General features: G+C 37.1%; 1 protein-coding gene and 1 long non-coding RNA gene across 14 annotated transcripts in view; one reads left to right on the top strand and one right to left on the bottom strand.

The window, feature by feature from the left end:
• Positions 1 to 928: 928 nt before the first annotated feature.
• Positions 929 to 3,749, bottom strand: LOC116782009. The gene is made up of 2 exons (XR_004355060.1): positions 3,353 to 3,749; positions 929 to 3,069 (listed from the first exon to the last, which is right to left on the bottom strand). It is a non-coding gene; the product is annotated as an uncharacterized LOC116782009 (long non-coding RNA).
• A 46-nt stretch (positions 3,750 to 3,795) lies between these two features.
• Positions 3,796 to 25,650, top strand: part of SUPT20H (SPT20 homolog, SAGA complex component) — a 34,014-nt gene continuing 12,159 nt past the window's right edge. For 8 of the 13 annotated variants that reach the window (XR_004355056.1, XR_004355057.1, XM_032677981.1 and 5 more), the window contains exons 1-16: positions 3,800 to 3,892; positions 4,540 to 4,637; positions 6,475 to 6,510; positions 7,646 to 7,704; positions 7,789 to 7,855; positions 12,907 to 13,036; positions 13,661 to 13,764; positions 14,279 to 14,395; positions 14,523 to 14,576; positions 15,484 to 15,623; positions 17,324 to 17,480; positions 17,567 to 17,623; positions 19,121 to 19,192; positions 20,134 to 20,291; positions 22,456 to 22,488; positions 24,409 to 24,526. Coding sequence is in view for 11 of the 13 variants with exons in the window: in XM_032677981.1 (XP_032533872.1) it covers positions 4,635 to 4,637; positions 6,475 to 6,510; positions 7,646 to 7,704; positions 7,789 to 7,855; positions 12,907 to 13,036; positions 13,661 to 13,764; positions 14,279 to 14,395; positions 14,523 to 14,576; positions 15,484 to 15,623; positions 17,324 to 17,480; positions 17,567 to 17,623; positions 19,121 to 19,192; positions 20,134 to 20,291; positions 22,456 to 22,488; positions 24,409 to 24,526 (1,305 nt within the window). In the remaining 2 variants the exon portion in view is untranslated. Of the gene's footprint in view, positions 3,893 to 4,539; positions 4,638 to 6,474; positions 6,511 to 7,645; positions 7,705 to 7,788; positions 7,856 to 12,906; positions 13,037 to 13,660; positions 13,765 to 14,278; positions 14,396 to 14,522; positions 14,577 to 15,483; positions 15,624 to 17,323; positions 17,481 to 17,566; positions 17,624 to 19,120; positions 19,193 to 20,133; positions 20,292 to 22,455; positions 22,489 to 24,408; positions 24,527 to 25,650 lie in introns of all 13 variants that reach the window. The other 5 variants (XM_032677983.1, XM_032677977.1, XM_032677974.1 and 2 more) reach the window with 2 other exon arrangements.

The raw sequence follows: 25,650 nt of genomic DNA, 5'->3' as shown, positions 1-25,650 counted from the left end.
GGACTACCAGCCCTGAGGACTGATTTTCCATTTTTTTCACTGGAAAAGTCATTGGGTTCCCAGATCAGTTTCAAACCTCCAGCTTTGCTATTTCAAAATCTTCAGGCTTTTCCACGTCGATTGTAGAGAGCACAAGAACACAAAGACAACTGGATAGAAATGAAGAAAATATGAGTTGGTATAGGAAAGTCTAAGATTTCCAAAAGAATGAGTAACTGGGGAAGGCAGTTTTCATCATGAAATCCACTCCAGCCTAAAGTGGAGAAAAAAGGCACTCAAAACATGAACCCTGCTGGTACAGGCTAAGAACACAGCTCAATCTTTCATTTTCTACAGTCAAACAGTGAACAGCTGAGAATAAAGTGATAATTTTTTCCACATAACAATAATCTTTCTAGAGGAATGGACCAGAAAATGTGACATTGGGATTATTAACTAAGCCTTTGGATAGGAGGTCTTATGAAATTTCTGCAGCTACTCAGGTCACCGTTTCTCTGCAGTGAATGCCTGTGGGTCTTTCTGGCATTTGGCACACCGGCAAAGACCTGCTCCCAAAGCAACACAACATGAGCCAACAGAAGACCTGATCAGATGGGCACTGAGAAGTAACAGATTGTGCAGTCAACTAAGAGTTGGCATCAGGTTCACCAAGCTAGACCATGGCAAAAGAACATGTTAATGTGTAGGTCCTTCAAAGGGGGTGAGGATGTTGCTGGGCAGAGAGAGGTAGCCTGTCTAATCCAAGTGAAACACGACAGAGTTTAGACACACAAGAACTTCCTGCAGATTGTCACTCTGGTGGCGAGCCAGAGCTCCACAATGTTGCTCTGAGCATCAGATGAAGGTGAGATGAAATGAGATTTAATTTATGCCTGTATTTTGCCATGTTCAACTCTTTAATCCCATTAAAATACAGAAAGTTACAGACTTAAACTGAAATAAAAAAAATTATAATTAATACTTTCAAAACAAAGCCCAGTTAACAGTTTAGCACTCTCACATTCCCAGTGTTCTTCAGTTCACAACAAAATTGACCCAAAAGTGGCTTTCACAATGACAATCATGTTCTGACAACTTTTACAGTTACTGGGCAATGTGAAGAAGATGGCATACAGTGCAGAAGTTTAGAAAAATTTAGATTAAAAGGTAGCCCAACTGCATGCTCAAAGGTGAGCTAACTTCAAAGCTGGATCAAATGCAGCTGCAGAACTGCTGTACCATACATCTATTAAGTGCCTGGATGAGTTGAGGAAGAACTGCCACCTGCTCCTGGACCAGGATGGGATCCTGATTACCTTTTCTCTGGTGTTCAGGAACAACATGGGCTCCTAACAAACCAATAACGTAGCTTCTCAATTGCTGAAATTAGGTGTCCAACTTGTTTATGCCCACAGATGAAAAACACTGATCTCATCAGAGGTTTTTATTCTATGTACTGAGAACCTCTGAGAGACTCTAGGCACCATCACCAATTATGACTCACAACATTTTGGATATGCTGTGAGACACAGAAGGGCTACAAAGAATACAGTGCTGAAATCAAAACAGTGTCAGCACCAGGACAGAGTACCCAGGTAGTCCTCCAGGAAGCACTTCACTCTGTCCAGAGCTACCTGGAGCTCACAGTGTTTAAACTTTCTTGAGCTTTCAAGTCACTCCTTTTTAGGACAAGTCAGCACTGCAAGGTTAACAAAGCCATTGAAAGGTAGTCTTAGGTGTGTTTTTTTTCCCGTAGGACTGGCTGCTGGATCACAGGGTAGAAGATTCACTTATTGCTGTGAGTAAATAAATTATGACTCAGCTGGAAGTTCTAGAAAGGCCTGGGAGTAACATGCTACAAGTCAGGTAAGTGCTGTACCCAGGGACAGTATGTGCCATGTATAGTGGAGATGTGCCTAGGAGAGCTTGGAAATACTTAAGAGTATGGATGCCCTTAGAAGTGATCTAACACAGCACTGTACACATCTCATGTGATCCTGGGACTAGTTTATTTTAGCCATATCCTTCAACTCTTCTGTTCATGTTGTGGGAAGATAAAATATTTTTTCCCCAGTTCTTATTCTTTTAGGAATACAAATAATAAATTAACCGTTTTCCTAATGTGATGATGTTTCAATCCTTTATCATAAAGACATTTTATCAAGCAACAGTGATGTTTGTTAATTTGTAATAACATATGTGTTGTTACAAATCCAACAACAACATTATTTAACTTTGCTTGCAGACAGATCTGATCATTGTTAGACAACTATCTGCCAAAAACAATACAGGCATTATTTAACCCCTCTGGAGAGAGAAGTCACACTAAATTTCTTCTCAAGTTGCTTCCAATCCCTTAGCTATTTACTATATAAATCAAACAAATTTTCAGTATGTATGTGAACATATCAAATCTGCTGTGAAGTTCTTCTTTATCTATTTTGTCTGATTTTACAGAAAATTGAACATTCTGGAAAAATAAACAAACCAACTCCCCAAACCAGGCAGTCATATTTTTTTCACTTTACAAACAGCAGGCTTTTAATTAAATTTTAAAATTAGCTTTTATCACTTCAAATTGATGGCATAATGTTTACATAATGATCTGATGAACCACCCAGCAGCTCTAGCAAGTTGCCCAGAAGCAGATGCTAAAACACAATAATTTATTACAGAGAAAAGAGGCCTAAATGTTCCCAGTATCGTTCTGTAGCACAATTCCTGTGTACCTCAAACAAGAATTGTGAAAATACAGAGTATTAAGACTGAGTAAACTTTACAATCACTGAGCTTATACTAAACAAAGCTGCCCCGGCCATGTGCCCACCGTACGTTTTCCAGGTTATCCCTCTCTGCCCCTGAATTGCTATCACACTACCCACAAGTCAACCTTTCCTGCAGAAAGAGACCTGGGGGTCCTGGTCGATGGCACGTTGAATATGAGTCAGCAGTGACCCGGCAGCCAGGAGGGCCAACCGTGTCTTGGGGGGCATCAGGCACAGCATCGCCAGCCAGTTGAGCAAGGGGATTGTCTGGCTCCTCTCTGCACTGGTGCACCCTCACTTCGAGTCCTGCATGCAGTCTTGGGTGCTACAACGTAAGAAAGATATTAAGCTTTTACGGAGCGTCCAAAGGAGGGACAAGAAGATGGTAAAGGGCCTTGAGGGGAAGCAATATGAAGAGCAGCTGAGGTAACTTGCTCTGTTCAGCCCGGAGAAGCGGAGACAGAGGGGAGACCTCATCCTAGCCTACAACTTCCTTGTGAGGGGAAGAGGGGGGACTTCTCTCAGGTGACTAGTGACAGGATCCAAAGGGATGGCATGAAGCTGTGTCATAGGAAGTTTAGGTTGGATTTTACAGTAAGGTTCTTTACCCAGAGGGTGGTCAGGCACTCGAACAGGCTCCCCAGGGAGGTGGTCGTGGCACCAAGCCTGACAGAGTTCAATAAGTGTCTGGACAATGTTCTCAGACACATGGTGTGATTTTTGGGGTTGTCCTGTGCAGGGCCAGGAACTTGACTTGATGATCGCAGTGGGTTCCTTCCAGCTCAGGATACTCTGAATCCTCTCTGCTCTCAAAAGAAACCAGTTTCCACGACATGCTGCTGGCCGGGAGTCACACACCAAAAACCTTCAAATATCCTTACAGCACCCTTGAGACACACGGAAACCTATTCTGACCTTCACAACGGAATTAATCCTTCGCCTCGAAGAACTCTCCCAGCTCTTCTTTTACCACTGAACCCTCCGGACTTCCGCCCCCCAAACAGCGCCGCCAGCCTCTCCCCGCCCTGCCCGCCCGCTCTCCATGGCGCCGCTCCCGCCCCTTCCGGAGCGGCTCGGAAGCGGCGGGGTGGATGGTGGGGCGGGCGGCGGGGCCGATGTGCCGGGGGCTCCGCGGGACAGGCCGACAGGTAGCTGCGCTTGGCGGAGCGCGGGGGTCCCCCGGGCATGGCGCTCCCCCGACCGCGCCGGGGAGGGGGCGGCGGGAGGTGTCGGGACTGGGACCCGTCCTGCACCCTTGGCTTAGGCCGGCCCGGCCCTTCCTGGTCGGCTGCTGCCCTCGGTCGCTCTCCGCCCCGGCAGACGCTTGCCGTGAGTCAGTGTTAAACTAACAACGCAAAACAGTGCTGGAAGACACCGCTAGTGGAGGTGTTGACTGGGAATAACACCTGCTCGAAAGCAAAACAAAAGAACTGATGGAGTGTGCTAAGCACTCTGATTGTCATTAAATATTTTAGCTTTCTGTGCATCTGAGGATATGATATGTGGGATGTCTAGGCAGACTACTGCAAGAGAAGAGTACTTGGCTATGTAAGCTTACTTGCATGCTCATTACTATTTAATGTAACTAGTGCAAAATTATTATGAAGAGGAGTAGCAGTCATTAGAAGGAGAACCTCTACACTAGCAGTGAATGGAACTCTTGTTTCTACGTTTGGAGGAAAGAATACTATGCAAATGACATTTCAATACAATTAGCTACGAAAAATCTTATATTTAAATAAAATACTCATTTAGTTTCTTAGTGATACTTTTTCTCCTTTTTTTTTTTTTTCAGTACCCCAAGTGTGACCATAAAATATGATTCTTTGCCTGCTCCACCAAACTCCCAAAGTACTTCTTTTGTAGTTTGGTCACGTGGCCTCAACTACAATGGTAAGTTATGATTCGGATAATATATTTCAGATCCTTTTGCTCTAGCCTGCTAGCTGTCTGGCTGACGAGGAGAATACCATCAGTGTTTCACATCTTCTTTAAAAAAATTATTTTGCATGTCACTTCTGGGCTCTGACATTCTTTTTTTCAGGGGTATGTTCGTTCCTTCATAGCTTGTGAATGCTTCTAAACGCTTAGTCACTGACCAGTGCATCATCGGAATTGTCATATGAAGCTAGTGGTGGGTTTTCAGTCACAATTGATGGACAGTTGGGTGTATATAAATCCTGCTTCCACATAGTATTCTGTTCACTAGTCCTAATATTGCTTTGGATTGTTACCTAATGTTAAGCAGTCAGGAAACTGAATATCTGAAATCATGCAGTTATCCACTAGACTTAAATAGAAAGCATGAGTATTAGACATTTTCATTAAAACACCTAGACACTTGAAAATTTACATCTTCTGTAGTGGTGGACTCTAAGAAGTAATAGCATGTTAAGTAGATGGCTTTTTTTGTGAACAGGTAAGAAATTTTGTGTTAGGTATGTTGTAGATGAATGGTAAAATGCCTGAGTGGTTTTGTTGTATATTTCTTTGTTGTTACTTTGTTATTGTGTAATGTTTTTCTTCCTTGAATTCTATTATAACAAAATATGAAATATTCACTATCTGTGAAATAACTGGTGCTACGTTGGACTGGACATGGCTCACGCGCCTTCTGTTCCTTGACGTTCAAGTAAAGGTATTTGCTTTCACGAACAGCTGATAGGGACGGCTTAAACTGAGGAAATAACACAAATATGTATCTGAGAAGAGATATCTATTACAAATGTTTCTAAGCTTTACTGAATATTAGAGCTTGTTACAATACATTCCTAAGGGCATTATCCACCTGTCCCTGAAATTAGTATTGTTCTCTCTCTCTCCTCCCTGCCCTGAATCAGTTTCATTGTCTAGTGCATTTAGCAGCTGCATGTTATTCCTCTACGAAGGACGCAAAGGAGGCATCAGAGCTGAAGTGAGTGCCAGAGGAGGAAAGTTAGGCCCCGAGGAAAACTTTCTTTTTTTGTTTATTCCGGATTGAAATACTTGTGTTAAATTTTAGTCCAAGAACTCATTACTCTTTTTGATCTTCTTGGAATACAGGAATATTGGCTGCAGGTATTCTGAAGTGAAAGACATTTCAGAGGAGCTAAATTCATTAAAGTAAATGGTATTGAGTATACTATGCAATGGGATATAGAGTAGCTTTTCCAGATTTTGCTGTGTTTTGGTAGAGTTGTCCAGACTTAGCCTACTTTAGAGGAAATCTGGAGTGGAAGCTGGTTTTGTTTCTTAGCCACCTAACGGTATGTCATAAGAAACTCTTCTCAAATTGTATCGTGTGCAGAAGTAACATTCTGAACACAAGATCTTAATTTCCATTTTGTGTATTAATACTTGGGCACCAGTATCTAGAAGTGAAAATGTTTTCTTCCTGGACGACTGTTGAGGGACGCTTTGGCTTAGGCTTTCTGTTGAATCAGTGACCACCTTAACAAAGGAGAACAGGTTATCTACTTGTCATCTCTAAGTGTTTTGGTAAATATTTGTTACTGCTTTTATTAGGCGTAATTTCTATTCCTATTTTTAATTTCAATTGCCTTTCATTGTTCTAAGGCTACATAATTTAGCCAAACCTTGTGATACAGTTACATGAGATTTCAACTGTTTAGTATGTGCCAAAGAATGTTTGAGCACATCTTCTAATTATAAGTCCATATGTGGTGTCTTTATGCATGAGGATGTTTAAACAAGTCATGTAATTTGAAAAACCCCTTTGTGATTCTTGCAGCAACAAGCTTTAGAACAGGCATTGGATCGTGCTGAGGTAAGAAGCAGCTAAATTACTTGCTTGTACATAATATATTCATCTCACAGTTATAAAAATACAAGTTATATTTTTATTTTGTCTGAAAAGCAGTGGAAAAGCATGTTATGTAAATATAGGTATGTGTATAAATAATCACCCATACATGTAACACTGAGTTTACAAAATTCTCACTACAATTGTTGTCATGTATTTGTCTCTTACCCATTGTACTACAGACATCAAGTATGATGGTGATAGACTATGCAGGACTTCAGTTTTCCCTTTTTAAACTAGCATCTGTGTGCTGTGAAATAGGCAGAGCTCTACAAGACAGCTGGCAGAAATATATGGTAAAATCCTATTTGTTTTTAAGGATAGCCCAGTTAGAACAAAGAGGCAAGTGTCTTCACATTCATGTTCTTTCATGCTGACACGTGACACGTTACCTTGAACCATTCCTGTAATGGGAAATGTTTCTGTGGGCAATCCTCTCTTCACTGAAATTCTGAACTAAGCTGTTAATCAAAATACTTCAGACAAAGAACAATGATTAGGAAAAACCTTATTAGAATATAAATCATATTTAATGTAGGATGATATCTCTCTTATTCTTTTTTAATAGGAATATTTAATGAATGTGAATTGTATTTATAATGCACAGCTCTATAGAGAAAACAAATGTAAATGCAAAAGACGGGGAAAACTAAACTTCCTGAAATTAGTTTTGTTGAGGAGTACTTGATTGTAGATGTTGTCGAGCCAGTATGCATAAATTTGGTCATATCTTAGCATGTTCACCCCATTACTGTCAGTGTGTTAACTATGTTAACTTTAGTAACGTTAGCGAAGTACAGTAGTGTTAATTACTGCTGTAATTAAAAAACATGAATGCAGAATCAAGACTTTGTGTGCAACTAATCCCATAGCCATGAAATGCTACTTTTGACAACTAAACTGAGCTGTGTTCTTGTTGATGACTATAACGTAGACCAAATTGTGTTCAGTACACTTTTGGAACAGTCATGTAGCATAGCTGCTAATTACTTTCTGTATATGTGGAACACTGTCTGGTAATGATCTAAAGTTGTGTGGTAGATAGAATTAAATTTCTTTGTAATGTATGTTATTTTTTTGGTTTACTTTTCTCTTGTAGTATATCATTGAAAGTGCCCGTCAGAGACCTCCCAAAAGAAAATATTTATCCAGTGGAAGGTATTAAGAGTTTCAGTATTCAGTTTTTAAGTGACATTTCTTTTGATTTAATTTTGGTTACATGTTAAGCTTTTTTAATTGCAGAAAATCTGTGTTTCAAAAACTCTATGATTTATATACAGAAGAATGTGAAAAAGAGCCCGAGATAAAGGTAAGTGGAAATTGCTGAGAAGCTTTTAATTGCTGTCTAAACAGGCAAGTTCAGAAAATACATTTTTTTATTTCAATTAATTTCTTTGTTAAAAGAAGAATAAACTCTTCCCACTGTAGTAGTTACCTAAGGCTAAGACTACAGGAGAAACAATTATTATGAGTTTTGTGGACTAAGCTGTGTAATTTAATAGCATCATCTTAGTCCAGTTTGAAATAAAAACAAGGTAATGGGAAGGCCAATGACTACCTGGTAACTGGTAACCCTGAATCTGTTTTTAGAGATTATAAAGTAGAATGCTTGCTGAGGACTGTATTTAGTGTACTCTTGAGATGCTTTTCTTTATATGGAAAGAGAGAATTTCAAAAGAATGGTCTGGAATGGACAGATCTATCTAACAGGTTTATTAGAGAGCAGTACTATTAAAGTAACTGAATGATATAATATGAATAGTAAGGCCTAGACTGGCTTGAGTGACCTATTCATTCTGTCTTAATCACTGTTTCAGAATCAATTGCTTCGAATGACTGCCGTAGGAAAAAATGTGGATAATTTTTGACTCTATACTTTGCTGTAAAGTCAGATTTATTTCTCTAACAGCTTGTAAACTCAGAAGTTTGTGAAATTTTTTCATAACGTTAGCAAAGAAGCTGAAGCAGACTTAGCAATGCTAAATATAAGCTGTAAAAAGGCACAAGTTACTTTGCTAAACCATGGAACAAGAAGAACAAGCTGTGGAATCTGCTGTATTGCTGCTTCCAAGGAAATAAAAACAAATGAGAAGCTAAATGGATGTGAGATGTTACTTATCGAGCACCTGTAATTGCTTTCGGTGATTCTGATATGGTTGATTGTATTTAGCATATGATCTTGATTCAAATCACAGATGTGAGGTTTTAAGCAAATTATAGACTTGAAAAACATCAGTAGTGAATGGGTAGTAAAATATTTGAGCAGCAGGGAGAAGATCAGCCTTGCTAGACTGGAATCTAGGAAAAACCCTGGGATTTTAATGCAACAGGTCTTACTAAACTAGAAGGCACTGGGCAAACTTACCCAACTATAATAAAATTGAAGTAGTGAAACGAGTTATAACATCAGAGTAGGTGAAAGGGATTGTTGCTGATCTAGATTTGAATAAAAAAGTAAGTTCTTTATTGAGGAGTTGGAATCTTATGATAGGCAAGTTTGTACGTAGAGCCCTTATTCACTGAACTAAGATGTGAATAGTTAATACATACCTTGGTCTTATGTTAGGGATTGTAACAATTGAAAATGAGAAGCTCAAAGATCGAGGTACAAAGGTTAAAAGATAATGCTACTGTGAAACTTCATCCACAAGCATAGGATCGTGTATTTGTTTCTTAATTGGCAAAGTAAAACTGAACTGAGTTCTAACTAGAATTTGATCAATGACTTGGATGTAGCTTAAAGGCTTTAGTGTACAGAACTGTCGAAGTTTGTATTCCAGTATTACACCGTTTTGATGGTACAAGTTGTAATTAGATTGTCCACTCAGAAGCAATTTTTAAATTAGCACTGAATATTGTTTTTCAGTCTTAACTTTCTCCCTAATTAATTATTATTCCCCTATTACTCCAGTCTACCCAGCTTCATTGCTTTTTGGGTCTCTTCTATTTCTGCATATGCACACTCAAGAGAGAACTAACTGTGTTGAAGTGGTTGTCTAATGAAAGAGTTGGCTTCACTTGGCCTCTAGTGTGCAACATTCCCATATGTAAAAGTGGAAATAAAAAAAAAAAAAAAATTTTGGACTCAGTGTTAAACACAAATGTGGAAACACACCTGGCCTATGGACTGGAAGGATCATAGACTCTTAGGATCATAGATCACGCCTTCTGCAAGGCAGGTAAATCTGAAGATCTCTGCTACAAAAACAAATTTAAAAAAGAAATGGAAAATCATTGATCAGTTGCTTATTCTCAGTTGGTGTCTTCTGACAGCTGCACGTGATAGCATCAGTGTGCAAGCATGTAAAACATCTTGGAGTAAACAGAGTTTCAGAACACTGTAATGAAAGTCACTTCAGTTCCTTTCAAGGTGCATCTTCTGTGCATTCATGAAGTAGTGCTTTTTTTTTTTTTGGGAGTGATCTGTTTATTTTAAGCTTTTTGACCAACTTTTCAGTTGTAAAGGTAGATGGGAAAATCAGTTTAATATGCTACAGTGAGGAATAAGAAAAGCAGTCATGATAAAGATAACATAATTTTGTGTAATACTCTGTGCGCTGTTTGAGGAGTAGGTATTAAAATTAACATTTTGCTTGTAGCCAAGGGTGGAGGAATAATAAACAACATAAAATCACTACTTCAGTCTGGTTAGGCAGGAGTGCTAAGTATTCTTTATTCAGTGGTAGTCATCAGAATTCACAGGAAGAGAAAGAAGCACCTATGTCTTCTCTGTGCGGCTTCCCATCCATCACACAGTCCCTGCAGTGCATGTTCAGGAGGGAGGAGTGCTGCTTTTCTCTGAGTGAAATCAGAGAGGGTAGAGGTTTAGCTGCTGTAACAGAGCAGTAGAGCTGTCCTGGTGGCTTGGTATCTGAACTCTTGTAGTATAAAGCAACATAATACACCTCAGGCCAGTCCTTGATCTTTATAATCTTTACACACAAGACCTGAGCTAATGCTTAATATCAGTTTTGACACAGTATCTCAGAGTGCCAGCTCAAAGGAGAAAAGTATTTTTTGTAGACATAAAAACTTTTCATGCTTAGTGAAATGTAACTTTATCGACACGTTGAAATGTTTGTACTTAAAACACTAATTTACTCCAATGTCTTGGAAAGGCTTTATATTTTAACATGTTTTTATAATATGTCTTTAAAATCTGAGGTTATACGAATGCAATGTCAGAAATGTTCTCAGGCCTATGTGATTGTCCTCTCCTTTTTCCTTTACCTGTTTTCCCCCCTCATCATCCTAGCCTCCAAAAAAATGTAACAACCTAAAAATCCAAGCCATGAGTGGCCAACAATTATTGAACAAAACTTAAAAAATAAAACTAACATATCATTCACTTAATTATAAATTTAGAGAGTGATGCAATTAACTGAATTTTATTACATTTGCAATTTAATTACCATGATATATATTTTATTTCTGAGATGTTAAGGAGCAGAAGCCTTCCATAAAATAAATCTCATGTCTATGTCTTGCATACATAGACAAATATTTAGGAAAAAAATATTGTTCATCTAGAAATTCCATGAGTGGTTACTAGTTAGTATAAATTATTCTGTGCCTGTATTTTGGGTGGAATAATGCCATTAATTGAATGATCCTTTTTCTTCAGCTCCTGAAAATAGCAAAGTTGGATTAGAACTGTTAACAGTATTATCAGTAACAGCTTCTAGAAGTTGTATTGGTTCTATCCCAATGATAGAGGAATGGAATTGGTTTTTATTGTTTTATTTGTTATTTTTAAAAATAACTTTAGTGTAATTAATCTCCTTTACATACCTTACAGAATTGTCATATTTCTTTCTGTCCTAGTGCCAGTGCATAGCTAAATATGAAAGAATTAATTTACCCAACACAGAGGAACATACTCAAAACCTTTTCCATCAAAACATGACAGTATCAGTTTTTTAAAAAGAGGATGTCAGAGTAGTTGAATGCTGACTTTGGTCTCAGATGACATTTCCTGTACCTCAGGCTGCTTCCTGCTGTGTCTGCGTGAAAGCCCAATAGCTATATCCTCTACTCAGGGATGTGTCTGAAAATTGAAGCACCGCACATGCAGCCTCCTGGTGTTTGGTGGATGGGTTAATAGGAGTTCTGGCTGAAGAATCTTTTGCTTAACATGCTGCATCTCCAGCATCCTGTATGAGAAATTGGCTTTCATCACCAGTCTCTTACCTCTGTTGTTGCTATGACATACTTTCCCCCATTGTCCCCCACTCTTTTCCCATTAATTCTAAAAGGATTTAGGTGCTACTTTGTCTGTTTCTTAGTTTCCACTATTTCTGTACTGTAAAAGCCAGTGAGATGTAGTCACCATCATTCATGATGCATGGGGAAGAGTTAACTTTAGGCAATGATTCTAAAACTACATAGCAGGAAATTGAAAATACTTTCTTCCCTTTTCTCTTTCTTTAATTATATTGCTGTGGGATTTGGAGGTTTTGTTTTCAGTCCTTTTCTCTAAGTTTGTTCCCCAATAAGTTATGATCCTACTTTCCCTCTTTTCAATATCTATGGAAAGATGAATTTGTTCAAAAAAAGATAGCCCACTACTACTTAGTTGGGTGTGTGTGAAATGAGTTGTTTGGCAGGGTTAGTAGAGAGCTCAGATTAACTCCCAGTTAATGGCTCCACTCAGGGCTGGTATTCAGAGATGAAATCTGGCCTCCGGCCAGAAAGTATTAAATTATCTGAGTTTTAGAATTCATTGTCTTAAGTTCTAAGGGGGCTTTAAATGTTTCAGTTGATAGGATATATATGGGGTCTCTAAAACGGACCAAGTAATTTTAAAAATCTGTTATACATGGGAAAAATCATTCTTATAGTTAAATAAGGGAATAGTGTCTGCAGCTGCTGGATCAGATTTCAGCAAATACAGACAAGAAAATGCAATTAAAGCTTCCAAATGTTGTAATTAAGTATTTTAATCCTGGAGAGAAATATCTGCTTCTGTTAGGAATATTTGAAAGTACTAAATATTTTGTTGTTTTATCAAACAATGTGTAGAGGATAAATGATGTTCATAGAAATTATACAAATAAATAGGGCCACTGTAGATTTATAACATCGTAGCATAGCATCATTAATTCTGTTGTCTATGAACTTTCAGTTCTAGGGTTTGTAATTTAAATGAGTGGAGGTTTTTAAAAAAATCAGTGCATGTAAGTGTGTGTGCTAATACATAACATATTTACTCTGTTGAATACAGTACAATTAAATTTAACTGGACTTGTTTAGATGTATGCTTTGTTATTAATCTAAATATTACTCATATTCTATCAATTGTTTTTATTTCTACTAATTATTTCATTGTACTATGTTCATGAGCAATGTTTACTTTTAAAGCAGAAGCTGAGACGAAATGTGAATTTACTTGAGAAGCTGGTTATGCAGGAGACGTTGTCATGTCTTGTAGTGAACCTCTATCCAGGAAATGAGGGTTATTCGCTTATGCTCAGGGGAAAAAATGGTTCAGGTAATAATTTTGCTCTTTAATTTTTAAAAACACTCAGAATGCTATATAAATAGTTAGAATGTGTTGTTGCTTACATTTAACTGTTCCACTTCTAAGATCATTCTGGGGGCGACGGGTGGAGGGAGAACAAACAACTGTACTTGAATTAAAAATTTACATAAAGCTGTGAGTTGCAGTGTAAATCTGTAGATATGAGTCTTTTTGATAGCCTTTCATTCTCTTATTTCCACTTAGTTTCTGGAGTTGCATATCCAAGTTTCTCTTATATTAAGTTCCTTCTGTCAGATTGATTGTTTTGCTGTTTCCTATATCTAGGTCTGTGTAAAGGCATTTTTGTCCCAGTTTGGTTGTATTTCCTTGCTGTTGGTACTGTGACGTGCAATAAGAGCATACAGTGTGTCACCTGGGAGCAAAAATTCTGTCTATTAGCACCGTAAGAGCAAAATAAAGCTCTAGAAACAGAAAGAGATGTGAAAATTAATACTGTGCAAAAAAAAAATGGTCTGTTTGGGTAGGTTTCTGCCAACCCTGCTTTTTCCTGTAGCAAGTTTGTTTTAGATTTCTCATTGTTAAAGTTGGAACTTGAAAGGCGAAAGAAAAGTAATATGTTTTGTTTAAATTCAGATTCTGAGACCATTCGTCTGCCTTATGAGGAAGCAGAGCTGCTTGAATATTTGGATGCAGAGGAACTACCACCTATTTTGGTTGATCTTTTGGAAAAATCACAGGTTTGAAAGTTTTGTTTTCGACAAGAACTTATGTTTTTTACCCAGATAGACTTTGATTTTTTTGAATGCTTCACATAGGTGATTCTAATCACAGGACACTTGTGCATTTGAAACTGTAATATATAAAGCCTCAAATAAATATTTTATTGTTCTTTAGGAAAAAAATACTGAGGAGAAAGAGATAGAAGAGAGATTGCTGTGGTTATAACTGTGAAGCAACTTCAGTTCTGTGCTCTAGCAAAATGCCCTTTGTTCTTCGTCATGATGACAATGTTTGGCATGGGAATTTTTTTAAACTACTTTGCTGGCATATGAAACACTACATTTTAAGCTTGTATTTTAGGTATGTGTAGGCATGTAGTAAAGAGCACCGGTCTGAAAAAATTAATTATTAGTTTTATTCATAGTTTCACTGAATTTTATATGTTATATAAAAAACTTCTATTTAGAGGCAGGGGTGGATTGGTAAATATTTATTTATTTAAAAGTTGTTTTTTTTTTTTCTTTCAACTAGGTTAATATTTTTCATTGTGGATGTGTCATAGCAGAAATACGTGACTATAGGCAGTCTGGTAACATGAAATCTCCAACATACCAAAGCAAGCATATTCTTTTGCGTCCTACAATGCAGGTGAGAAGTGGCTTAAGTAATTTCTCAGTGTTACCATAGTTCCTAGACTGGATACTATTACAGACCATATATTAAGAAGTCTTATTACTCAGTTGAAAGCTAATTACTATTATGTCTTCTTCCTCAGACTTTAATTTGTGATGTGCATTCTATAACAAGTGACAACCACAAATGGACACAGGTGGGTTAGAAGTTATTTTAAAATTTACAGTGATGTCATAAATACACGAAAAAATAAAATTATGTAAAATTTTCTATTTGTTTAGTAAATATAGAACTTACTCTTTTTTTATTAATTCAGACTGTCAGTGTGTATAGTTGTGCATGGTACATGATTCAGAGAGCTGCCAAATTAATTTAATACCATCTTTCCACAAGATGCCATAGAATACAATGGGATTTGCTGAAGATTTTGTGGAGTCAGACCTTAATTTTTGAAGTGAAAAATGACAGCCTTGGAGTGACTCTAGCTAGTTTACCCTACTTCGTTCATCATCAGTGTGCAGCCCCATAACAGCACTGGCAATCTAATGACACAATTGCTCCTCCACCTTTATTTTACTGTTGATACTTTTAAAGTAAAGAGAATCTAAAGTAACTACAGTAGTACAGTTATAGGTAGTGAATTGCTGAACAGCATGGTGTACTCAGTGTTCTTTTTTGTGTTTCAGAGCCACAGTCATGCTCAAATATAATTCAAATTGTAACCTAATTCCCGGTAGATCATCTTTATGGCACTGATTGCTAATACATCAGTATAAATCACTGACAGAAAATGGATTTCAGTGCCACTAGTACTGTGTTTAAAGCAAGCAAACAAAGAAAACTCACACAAAAAAACCCAGAACATGACCTCTGCTTTTCAGCAGATTCCTTGTTTTTTTCCTACTGGAAACCCTACCCAAGCTCTGTAACTAATAATAGTGGTTAGGGATACTTAATTGTTGAACAGTTTCTTCTGTTGACTATCCACACACAATTTTTTCAGTTTTCTCTAATATGATGTCCATGTGCATAGGTATATAAGAGCTTAATTAGTGTAAAGGTTTTCATATTTTTACATTTATTAATAGCTGTTTATATTACAGGAGGACAAACTCCTACTTGAGAGCCAACTTATTTTGGCTACAGCAGAGCCTTTGTGTCTTGATCCTTCAATAGCAGTGACGTGTACTACAAACAGACTCCTGTACAACAAGCAGAAGATGAACACTCGCCCAATGAAACGGTAGTTTTCAGTGTGAAACATTTTCAAAGAAAAATATAAGTAATGCTTTATGTGAAAATTTAGGTACTCATATGAAATACTTACTGAACTATTAGGGTTGTGTGAGGAACAGTCAAGAAATTATATCTTATTTCAAAGTGCTCAGTATTGTGCTGTATTTCAGTTGGTAGTAGATACTGTAGTATGCTTATTTTTGTATATCAAAGGAAAGTGTGTATATATGTATTTTTTCAACATAATCTGTTATACTGCAGTTTGGATTTTGCCTTTTTTTTTGCATAATTTATGTGTAGGCTGAGTCAGATGGCAGCTTAGTATTGTAAAATATATAAATTGATATGTTGCATATTGGTCTCTGATTTGTTAAAAGCTATGTATAAGCTTAATCCTGAATGAGGAGATCAAAGGAATTATTTGCATGTTTGACATTCAGGCTAAACAGAAGTGTAAGCATATCAGAATCTTGGAAAAGTTGAAATTCATTTCACTTTTGTGCATGGTTATTCACTTTTTTCCCACAAAAGCTTGAAATGGTTCATATTTGTTCTGCTACAAGAGTTGCATTCACTCTGTAGAAGGGAAATGTACTAATGGTCTTTCAAAATTACTGCAATATTTAAAACTCGATCTGTATTGAAATACTATGCTAGTGTAAAACTAGTGGCAATGTCTAAAGGTATAAATAGCGAAATTGATCGAGCTGTCCTTGAAATTAAAGCTTGGTGGTCAACAAATATTCCACTAGTAAAATAGGCAAAGGTTAAATGAATATCTGGAACAGCATTACTGTAACAACGAGTTTGATAATGTTCGATTCAATTATGCATTAAAAAAATAACCCCATTCTTACTGCTGAAACAGATGAACAGAATACTAGTATCTTTTATAAATATGAAATAAAAAGTTAGAGTTGTACAGTGTAACCCAGTGATATGGTTTGAAGCTGGCTCCCTGCCAAGTCTCCAAACCTTACCACCAGAAGCCCCCCCCCCCCCAAACCTCGGGGAGAAGAGGGAGAGAAAAAAAAACCAACCAACTAAGAAAAACCCGAAACGAGAGAAAGACAGCTAAAGTGATATATATAAATATATTTACACTTATGTTACAATTGAAATATATATACAATTTAAAAAATATATATATAGAATTTCACAAGGGAAGGGGAAAGGGAAAGGGAACAAAACCAAAATAAAATATATATATATATATATATATATATATCCCAATCAGTAGCCCGAGATCTAGTAACTAAGAGTTAGCAAAGAAAATATCCCACCACTCTCCTTGGGACAACCGAGAGTCGCTCCGGTACGATCGCCGGCAACCTCTGCCTCCCAAGGTCGACAAGGCCCTACCAGGCCTCGCTCCCCAACACGGCAGACTCAACAGCAGGGAACCTGCACCTCCAAGCCGCCGGAAGGAAAGAGAGCGAAGACCTCTCCTCCTTTCTTCTTATAATCTGGCTTACGTAAAAATCGTAGGGAATACTGGGTAAATCTGGACCCTTCCTTGGTTACAAACTGGTCACCAAGGAAGGCCTAGCCCAAACCACCACACCCAGAAAAGCAATTTTAAATTAATATTTAAAAACCTATTAGTCTCAATTTAAGTAGGAGTTCTCTGCGTATTTTTGTGTTTTTACACAGGCAGTGGAGAATTTAATGTTGATGGTTTTACAAGCTTGTGTCATTTTTCCATAGATGCTTTAAAAGGTACTCAAGGTCCTCTCTGAACAGACAGCAGGAAGTAGCTCACTACTCAGCTCCACCTCAGCTCAGAATACTTGATTACTTACAGAAAAGGAAGGAGAGGAAAGCAGCCCAGCAGTATGACCTCAAAATTTCTAAAGCTGGAAATGTAAGTGTTCTGAGAAGTAATTTCATATGCTTCTAACTATTTAATTAGACCATTTAACATATTAATCCTGCTTTTTCATTTTCCAGTGCGTAGATATGTGGAAACAGAACCCTTGCTACTTGACTGCACCTTCTGAAGTAGACGTAAGACCAGTTGTTATCATTAGCAATTATTAGCAATTGTATTGAACACTGTATTATATGAAGAAGTGACTAAAAAGTATCTGGTATCAAAGAAAAAATGGGATAACTTTACTTTTTACAATTACTTTTTCTACCATAAGGTATAAACACGAGTGAAACCACTCTGTAATTGTAACAGAATAGTTTGTATGAGGTAAACAGTACAACTGTTACTGTTTTTCTTCTGTGGGTTCAATGACCACATGTCTATTTGAAGTTGTTTGATAATACGAAAACCAGAAAAACAAATGAGGTTTGTGGGTTATTTAAAAATGAGTCACTTCTCATGTTGGTGGAAATTCCTCTCTTTTGATATATTATGATACTATGGCACATCAATATTTTGAGAAGTTTTGATTTTTATACAGAGAATTCTAGTTGAGAGTTCTTTTGATCACTCTGTGTGCATTCTTCTCTCAGGGACATTCGTGTTCTTAGTTTCTGGCACTGACAAAACATATACTACCAGCGTACAGAAGGGACTCATAGAATCATAGAATACCTGAGCTGGAAGGGACCTACAAGGATCATCAAAAGTCTAACTCCTCGTCCTGGAGGACAAGACAACCTCAAAAATCACACCAAGTGTCTTGTCCAAATACTTGAACTCCATCAGGCTTGGTACTGTGAACACTTCCCTGGGTAGCCTGTTCCAGTACTGACCACCCTCTGGGTGAAGCAATTTTTTCTAAATTCCAGCCTAAACCTCCTCTCAGGTCCTGTCACTGGTCACCACAGAGAAGAGATCAGGGCCTGCCCCTCCTCCTCCCCTCATAAGGAAGTTGTAGACTGCAATAAGGTCTTCCCTCAGTCTCCTCCAGACTGAACAGACCAAATGACCTCAGCTGCTCCTCATACAGCTTCCCCTCAAGGCCTTTCACCTTTTTCTTGTCCCTTCTTTGACACTCTTTAATAGCTTTAAATCCTTCTTATATTTTAGCACCCAAAACTGCACACAGTATTCAAGGTAAGGCCACACCAGCGCAGAGCAGAACAGGACAATCCCCTCCCTCAGCCAGCTGGGGATACTTTGCCTGATGCCCCCCAGGACACGGTTGGCCCTCCTGGCTACCAGGGCACTGCTGACTCAGATTCAGCTTGTCATTGACCAGGACCCCCAGGGCCCTTTCCACAAGTCTTCTCTAGTCTAATGAGTCTTCTGTAGATTAGACAAGACTGTAGCTTTGGACATCATAGGGCTGGCAAGAATGTGCATTACACATGAAATGATGGTATAAGTTTGTACTTTTTTCACTTCGACTTCTTAATCATTCCACATTGCAGACAGTTATTTCAATCTGTAGTTTTAAGCTATGTTTCATTCACTCTTTTGTTGTTTAACCTGGCAAATACGGTGTAACATTATAAGTGTCAAGTTCTGAAGATTCTCTGATTTAGTTTTTCTGAATGCATAAAATAGGAGATTCTTTATTTTCTGATCTCTCTATTTTCTTTAAGGTGGAAAAATATGCCAAAGTGGAAAAGTCTATCAAGCCTGATGACTCACAACCAACTGTCTGGCCAGCACATGTGAGTAGTTTAGACCTTTGGCCAAACTTCACTGTCTCTAGTTAAAATGCCTCTTATTTCAACAAAATCAAAGTAATGTAGGAATAATCTTCTCTGCCCCAATTTAATTCATCTTCCATGTGTTATATAGACATGGGAAGATTACCAGAGATACTTGTAATTTTCTACAGTACAGCAAGAATGTGATCAGTCTTGTAATTTCCTCAAGTTTTCCAGAAATACAAGGAAGAGCAACTTCCAGCAAAGAAAGCATAATAATTTACAGGGAGCAGTAAACAAATTGCTTTCTTTACTCAGACACTCTAATGCTGATGGAAAAGAGCTTCAGTTAAAATCAAAATGTTAAATTTTGAAAGAGGTTAGTATTAAATGCCTCTTACAAAAAGCTGTTTCTGCAATATGTAAGTTGAACCGTAAGATTTTTGGCACAAATTATGTTATTTGATAGGAAGTAATAATTTAATGTAATCAGCCATAGATAATTGATTAATTTTTTTATAATTTTAGAGGCAAGATACTATCTTTATTAATAGCATGTATCATGATGTCTTTGTAGTTTCATATTGGAAAAAAGTAGTACTTTCCCACAGAACTTAATCTTCACTCCCAACATTTTACTCTAAACATTTTTTGCTTTGTCATAATTTATATTAAACTGTTCCTATATATGTTTACCCCATCTACCTTTCCATGTCTAACATGATTGTTTAGCTTTTGCAATATTGTTGTGTTTTTTAAGAGATGATAAACTCTTTTTCCTTTCATCCCTTTAGATAACTTACTCTCAAATCACTTCCATTTCATATTACGTACTCCTTCCTATAGAGTTTTACTTACTTACAGAGTTACTTATAGAATGTTTTTTACTATGTTGTGTATAGAGCTGATCTGTTTTACTCACTGTTTCTGCTAACACTTGTTCAATTCTTCTGTCATTTTAGGAAATAAAAGATGATTATGTATTTGAATGTGAAGTTGGTAATCAGCTCCAAAAAACAAAGCTGACCATTTTCCAGTCTCTTGGCAATCCCTTGTACTATGGTAAAATTCAGACACTCAAAGGTGATGAGGAAAATGACAACCTATTAACTCCATCACAGTAAGTTATATGCTCTTTTAAACTGTGCTGTGATCTGATAGATGAAGGAATACAAACATTGCTTGTCATTTTCAGTCATAAAAATACTCCAGAGCTAAAATCTGATTTAAGAGTTTTTAACAAAAAACAGTACCAAACAAAATGCGTTCAAACCGCCATCATATCTTTAATGTACTTTTATGTTAAATTTGCATGTTCTTTTACATTGAAAATATATTGGGGGTAAAAGCAATCTCCCACAAACACAATCCACGCAAATGGTGGAGACACCGTGAGATGTTGTTGCACTCTTTTTTAGTGTTATTCAGAATTTTGATTGTTCTTAAAATGTCCCTGATGCTGTGAAAGCTTAAGACATGACTTTATTCTATTTACCCTTAGACAGAGAAATTTAAGCTAAATAGATGAAAGAAAACATAAGCTTCTAAAAAGCTTTTTAATTTTGAATTGTTTTAAATATGCTGGTTTTGGCTGTGGTTCTACAAAGATTTTCTGTTCTTGGCTCTTTTTGTTGTATGTACTAGATTACTTGTGTGGAGGAACCTGTGCAGCAGAGTAGAACCTATACATTTCAGTAAGGCAAGGAGCAGTGAGCCTGAGCAAACTTTTTAGTTTTGCTAATGAAAATTATTTTTATTGTCTAGTATGTAATTCTTCTCTTATTTTTTTATCCAAATCGTAAAACATCTTGAGTATTAAGACTATTTTATCCATAGACTTCAGCTATTTACAATTTGTTTCCATACTGTTGTGGTTTAACCCCAGCTGGCAACTAAGAACCATGCAGGCACTCACTCTACCCCTCCTCCCCCTGCCTCCCCAGTGGGACGGGGGAAAGAATTGGAAGGGTAAAAGTGAGGAAACTTGTCGGTTGAGATAAAGACAGCTGAATAGGTAAAGGAAAACCCACACACGCAAGCAAAGCAAAACAAGGAATTCATTCACCACTTCCCATGGGCAGACAGGTGTTCATCTGTCTCAGGGAGAGCAGGGCCCCGTCATGTCTAATGGTTACTTGGAAAGACAAACACCATCACCCTAAGTACTCACATACCCCTTTTCTTTCTTTTTCCACTGGCTTTATATGCTGATGACACCATATGGTATGGAATATCCCTGTCTTTGGTCACTTGGGGTCAGCTGTCCTTGCAGTATCACTTCCCATCTTTTTGTGCACCTCAAGCCCACTTGCTGGTGAGAGACAAAAAGGAACTTTGTAGGTACTGCTCAGGAATACCTAAAACACCCATGTATTATTAAAACTATTTTCAGCACAAAACACAGCCCTATATCAGCTACTATGGAGGAAGTTAACTCTACCCTAGCCAAAACCAGCATACATACTTAGAATTTGTCTTCCTAAACCAGCAGTGCTAGCTTAGAATTGTGTAATAAGGCTGGGAATTAAATGGATTTAGAGGTATTAGATGCCTCAGGGGAGGTTGGAATTTATTGCTAAGACATTGCCAATTGAAGTTCATCAAAACTTGGATAATTCCTCATTAGCGAACTGTCATACAAAATAAAAGTTGTTCAGTAAAATAAAACAATGTTTTTTACATTTTTTTTTTTATTTTTGGAGCTGGAGAAAGAGGAAAAAGGTGTTAAACTGCAGTAATAAGTTTGCAAGCTGTAAGTGTTATGCAAAAGAAAAATACTTATTTAGGAGGACTGGAAAATCAGAGGGAATTGGAATTTGCATAAGTGAAATCAAACAATGGAAACTAAATATGTGCTAAAATATTATGGGTAGGGCTGCTTTTGACATACCCTCAGAACAGTTATATTTCAGTGTGAGCATATTGATATGTTGTTGATTTATATATAACTTTGTACTTTTTACAGTTACAATTCTGTAGCAGTTATGTCCATTTTTTTGAAAATATAAAATCTCAAACTTCCATACTCTACCTTTTTCTTTGTACGTTATTTACTCCTAAAGGAGACCATATTAGACCATGTGTGTATATCATATATACAGATAGGAAGTCAAGTATGTATTTCAAGTACTGAATAATACCCAGTCTGTTGAATGGATATATTATCACTTGTATTTTGAGCAAGTCAGAAAAAAGGTAGCACTGACATTTGTCTGAAGTCTTGTAATTTTAAAAATATGATCTTTTAATCTAATTCATGACTGAAAATGTATTTTACATTTTAGGTTCCTTATTGGTTCGAAGACTGATGCTGAAAGGTAATTTAATATAGTATGTACAGCCATTTGGTTTGATGCCAAATAATGAATTTTGTTCCTTTTAGCCATTATGACTGCTAATGTTATGATTATGGAAACAGATGCAGAACAGATGAGGAGAAATAAGAGGAATTAATCATCATAACGAGAAGTAGAATATAGTGTGTAGTTTCTGTATTTAAGGAGCAAGAAAGAATAGAGGAAATCAAATACGTGAGTACAGTTTGTTGTGCTACCTGAACTCTGAGAGCACTTTGCAGGAATTTCATCCTGACATTTTGGATGGTAAATTACCAGTCATGGAAATGGTACATTTGAACTTGTCATTTGAAGTGTAATCTAGGACTTAAGATTTATACAACTTGTGTTGCGCCTTACTTGATTCAGCTTTCCTAGAGAAGCAAGTAATTAAAAAGTTTTTCAGTGTATTTTAGTCATAGAATGAATAGGAGTAGCAATTCAGGGAAACAGGCAGCAAAATAACTGTTTTTTCAAATGTTTGTCTGCATGCATCACATTAGATACCTGTGCATATGAACACAGAACCTTTAAAAATCAACCTCTGTCAAAGCCAGTTGTGTTTTTATACTTCCATAGGATACCTTGAGCTGATGTACATGCCATAGCTCTTATCCCTATCTTACGTGCCTGGCAGGGAAATGAGTATTTGAGTTGATCAGAAATCAGTAATCGTGTTCTTTTTTTAAATAGGCAATTTTGATCAAGAAACCCTTTGCTTATATTCTCTCCTGCATCCTTTGTGCTGATACTTTTGCTGTTTGTTTTGTAAGCAGAATTGGGGGATTGGCTGAAAACTAAAACAATAATACAGGGACCTAGTTGTAGCTGGGATTGGTTTCCTGATCCTGCTTGTCACTTGGTTGCACAAGTCCTTCTATCAGAATAAGCAGTTGGGTTTCAGGGACTAGGACAAGATGCAACAATATAAGAGGTCAGGACCACCTTTTTGAGTACATGGCATTTTACTGCTCTTAATTCCACTGTAATTTTAAGTCAGTCTGAAATCTAATTGCTGAAAAAAGTACACTGCACCCTTTCCTCTGTTGTGTATCTCACGGCCCTTGCTTAGGTCTGCATTAATTAAGTAACAGCATATTACAGAATCAGTGCTATACCAAAATAAATTGTAGTTCATCACGTTTAGGTGTAAGGTAATAGAAATATTCCAGCAGTTTTTCATTGATAATCAGTTGTAAGTGACAACAGCGCTTCAACTTGATTTTTCAAGTCAGCAAGGTCACTTTGTATATTCTGCTCATGTTTGTGAAACAGTTTTCCCTCAACTTGGTTGTCTTAGATTAGTAGAGATGTAGTATTTCATTTGATAGAACAGTATTTTAAATTTGTTTGCCTGATGCTTTTGGTGCTTTATTAAATGTCTGTCATGGTGCTCAAAGAGGAGTGATTGTTCATCCCTTGCATTTAGACTCCTCATCTGACATAGACCTCAAGTTAAAGGAGGGGTTGACTGTTCCACAGGGAGCATAAGCAGAAGAGACACCTTTATAAAAGATTCTGGGCCTGTGTGAAGGGAATGGGATCCCCATTGACTGACGTCCCAAAGACCTGCAGTTGCTTTCAGGAAGGGAACTGCTCTATCTACTGGTTTCCATATTCCTCCAAAAGGGTGTTTCTTACACTGTATTTTGCATTAGGAAAAAAAAGACTGGGATTAAAAGTTAAAATGGAATAAACCTAAGAGCCCAGGAACATAATGTAGAAAGATACATAGAGATATAAATATTTTTATATATCTGCATATTTATGTTACATAGAGATATGCTTACATAATAGATAAAATATATGACCATAATATATGCAATTATGTGGTTTTATATATGTATCTACTTTAGAAGTTAAAAGTTGTTAATCTTTTTATGTCTTCATTGTTTGTTTCAGGGTGGTGAACCAATATCAGGAGTTAGTACAAAGTGAAGCTAAATGTCCTGTGAAAATATTTCATAATTCAAGTGGATCAGTCAATCTTAGTCATCTTTCTCCAGGGAAGGAAATGGAAGTGAGTTTATTAAGCCACACATTTTTTTATTTGCCTTTGATTATTGAATTGATAGAATTTCAGAGATAGCTTTGTTTGTTTCAAAGAATATTTTGAGTTGGAAGGGACCCACAAGGATCATCAGCTGTTAGGTGAGTGGCCCATACGGGGATCAAACCCGTGACGTTGGCATTATTAGCATGTGCTCTAATCAACTGAGCTAATCTCAGGGTTCTCTTTGCTGTCGACATTTAAAAGTAAAATAACCTAAAAATGTCATCATGAACGAATTTTTAAATGTGGTCACGATCATACATTGGAAAAGTTAAAGGAAAGCATTTATGTTTTCAGTGTTCAAATACTGTCTTCTAGATGTTTTGGGGTTTTTTTGGCTGTGTATAGTGTAGCTAGCTCCAAGGTTTTGTTTTAGCATTTTCCCCTGTTCAGATGAACCTTTCACAGAGCAGTATAGTAAAATGTAGCTATGTGTTTTATTTTGCAGGTCAGTAACCACAGAAGGAGATGGAGTAGCTAAACTTCTTTTGCCTGTAGAAATTAAAATTATTTTCTCTTTACTTTGGAGAGGAAAACGCAAAACAAAACAAGAAAAAAACCCAAAAAAACCAAAACAAAAACTAGCAAACAAAAACCCCCCAAGAACTTTAAAATATGTATATTTACATGCACACACATTTCTACCTTTCCAGTATAAATTCTTGCATTCCCAAATTTTCTTCCTGTTGGCATTGCCTTGTTTTACGTTCTGCTTCTGGCTTTGTTGGTCAGATTCAGTACTTTAGCAGTGAGCTGTATTTAGGCTTCAAGTAGTAAATGAGAGTTGTATCTGTTGGGCTATTTCCTTAGTGACATCCTCCCCTAAACACCTAGTTTTAAACTTCAACAACATTGCTGTGAAAGAGGTAGTTCTTGGTGTCAGCCAGACCAGCAGCATTCCAAGGCCAGCAGTTGCAGAAAGGGATATGAATGCTTACGTGTATACACATACAGACATGTACATGCACATGTCTACATGCATTAAAATCATATAATAACTTGGGGTGGGAGGGTACTTGCAGAAGTCATCTTGTCTGCCTGTGCAAGCCCCCATCAAAATCTGGACCAAAGTTACTCATGTTTAGTGTATT

Source organism: Chiroxiphia lanceolata, chromosome 2, assembly GCF_009829145.1.
Source record: "Chiroxiphia lanceolata isolate bChiLan1 chromosome 2, bChiLan1.pri, whole genome shotgun sequence".
Taxonomy (NCBI): domain Eukaryota; kingdom Metazoa; phylum Chordata; class Aves; order Passeriformes; family Pipridae; genus Chiroxiphia; species Chiroxiphia lanceolata.
Note: the sequence above shows the minus strand (reverse complement) of the source record. Positions and strands in the feature narration are given on the sequence as shown.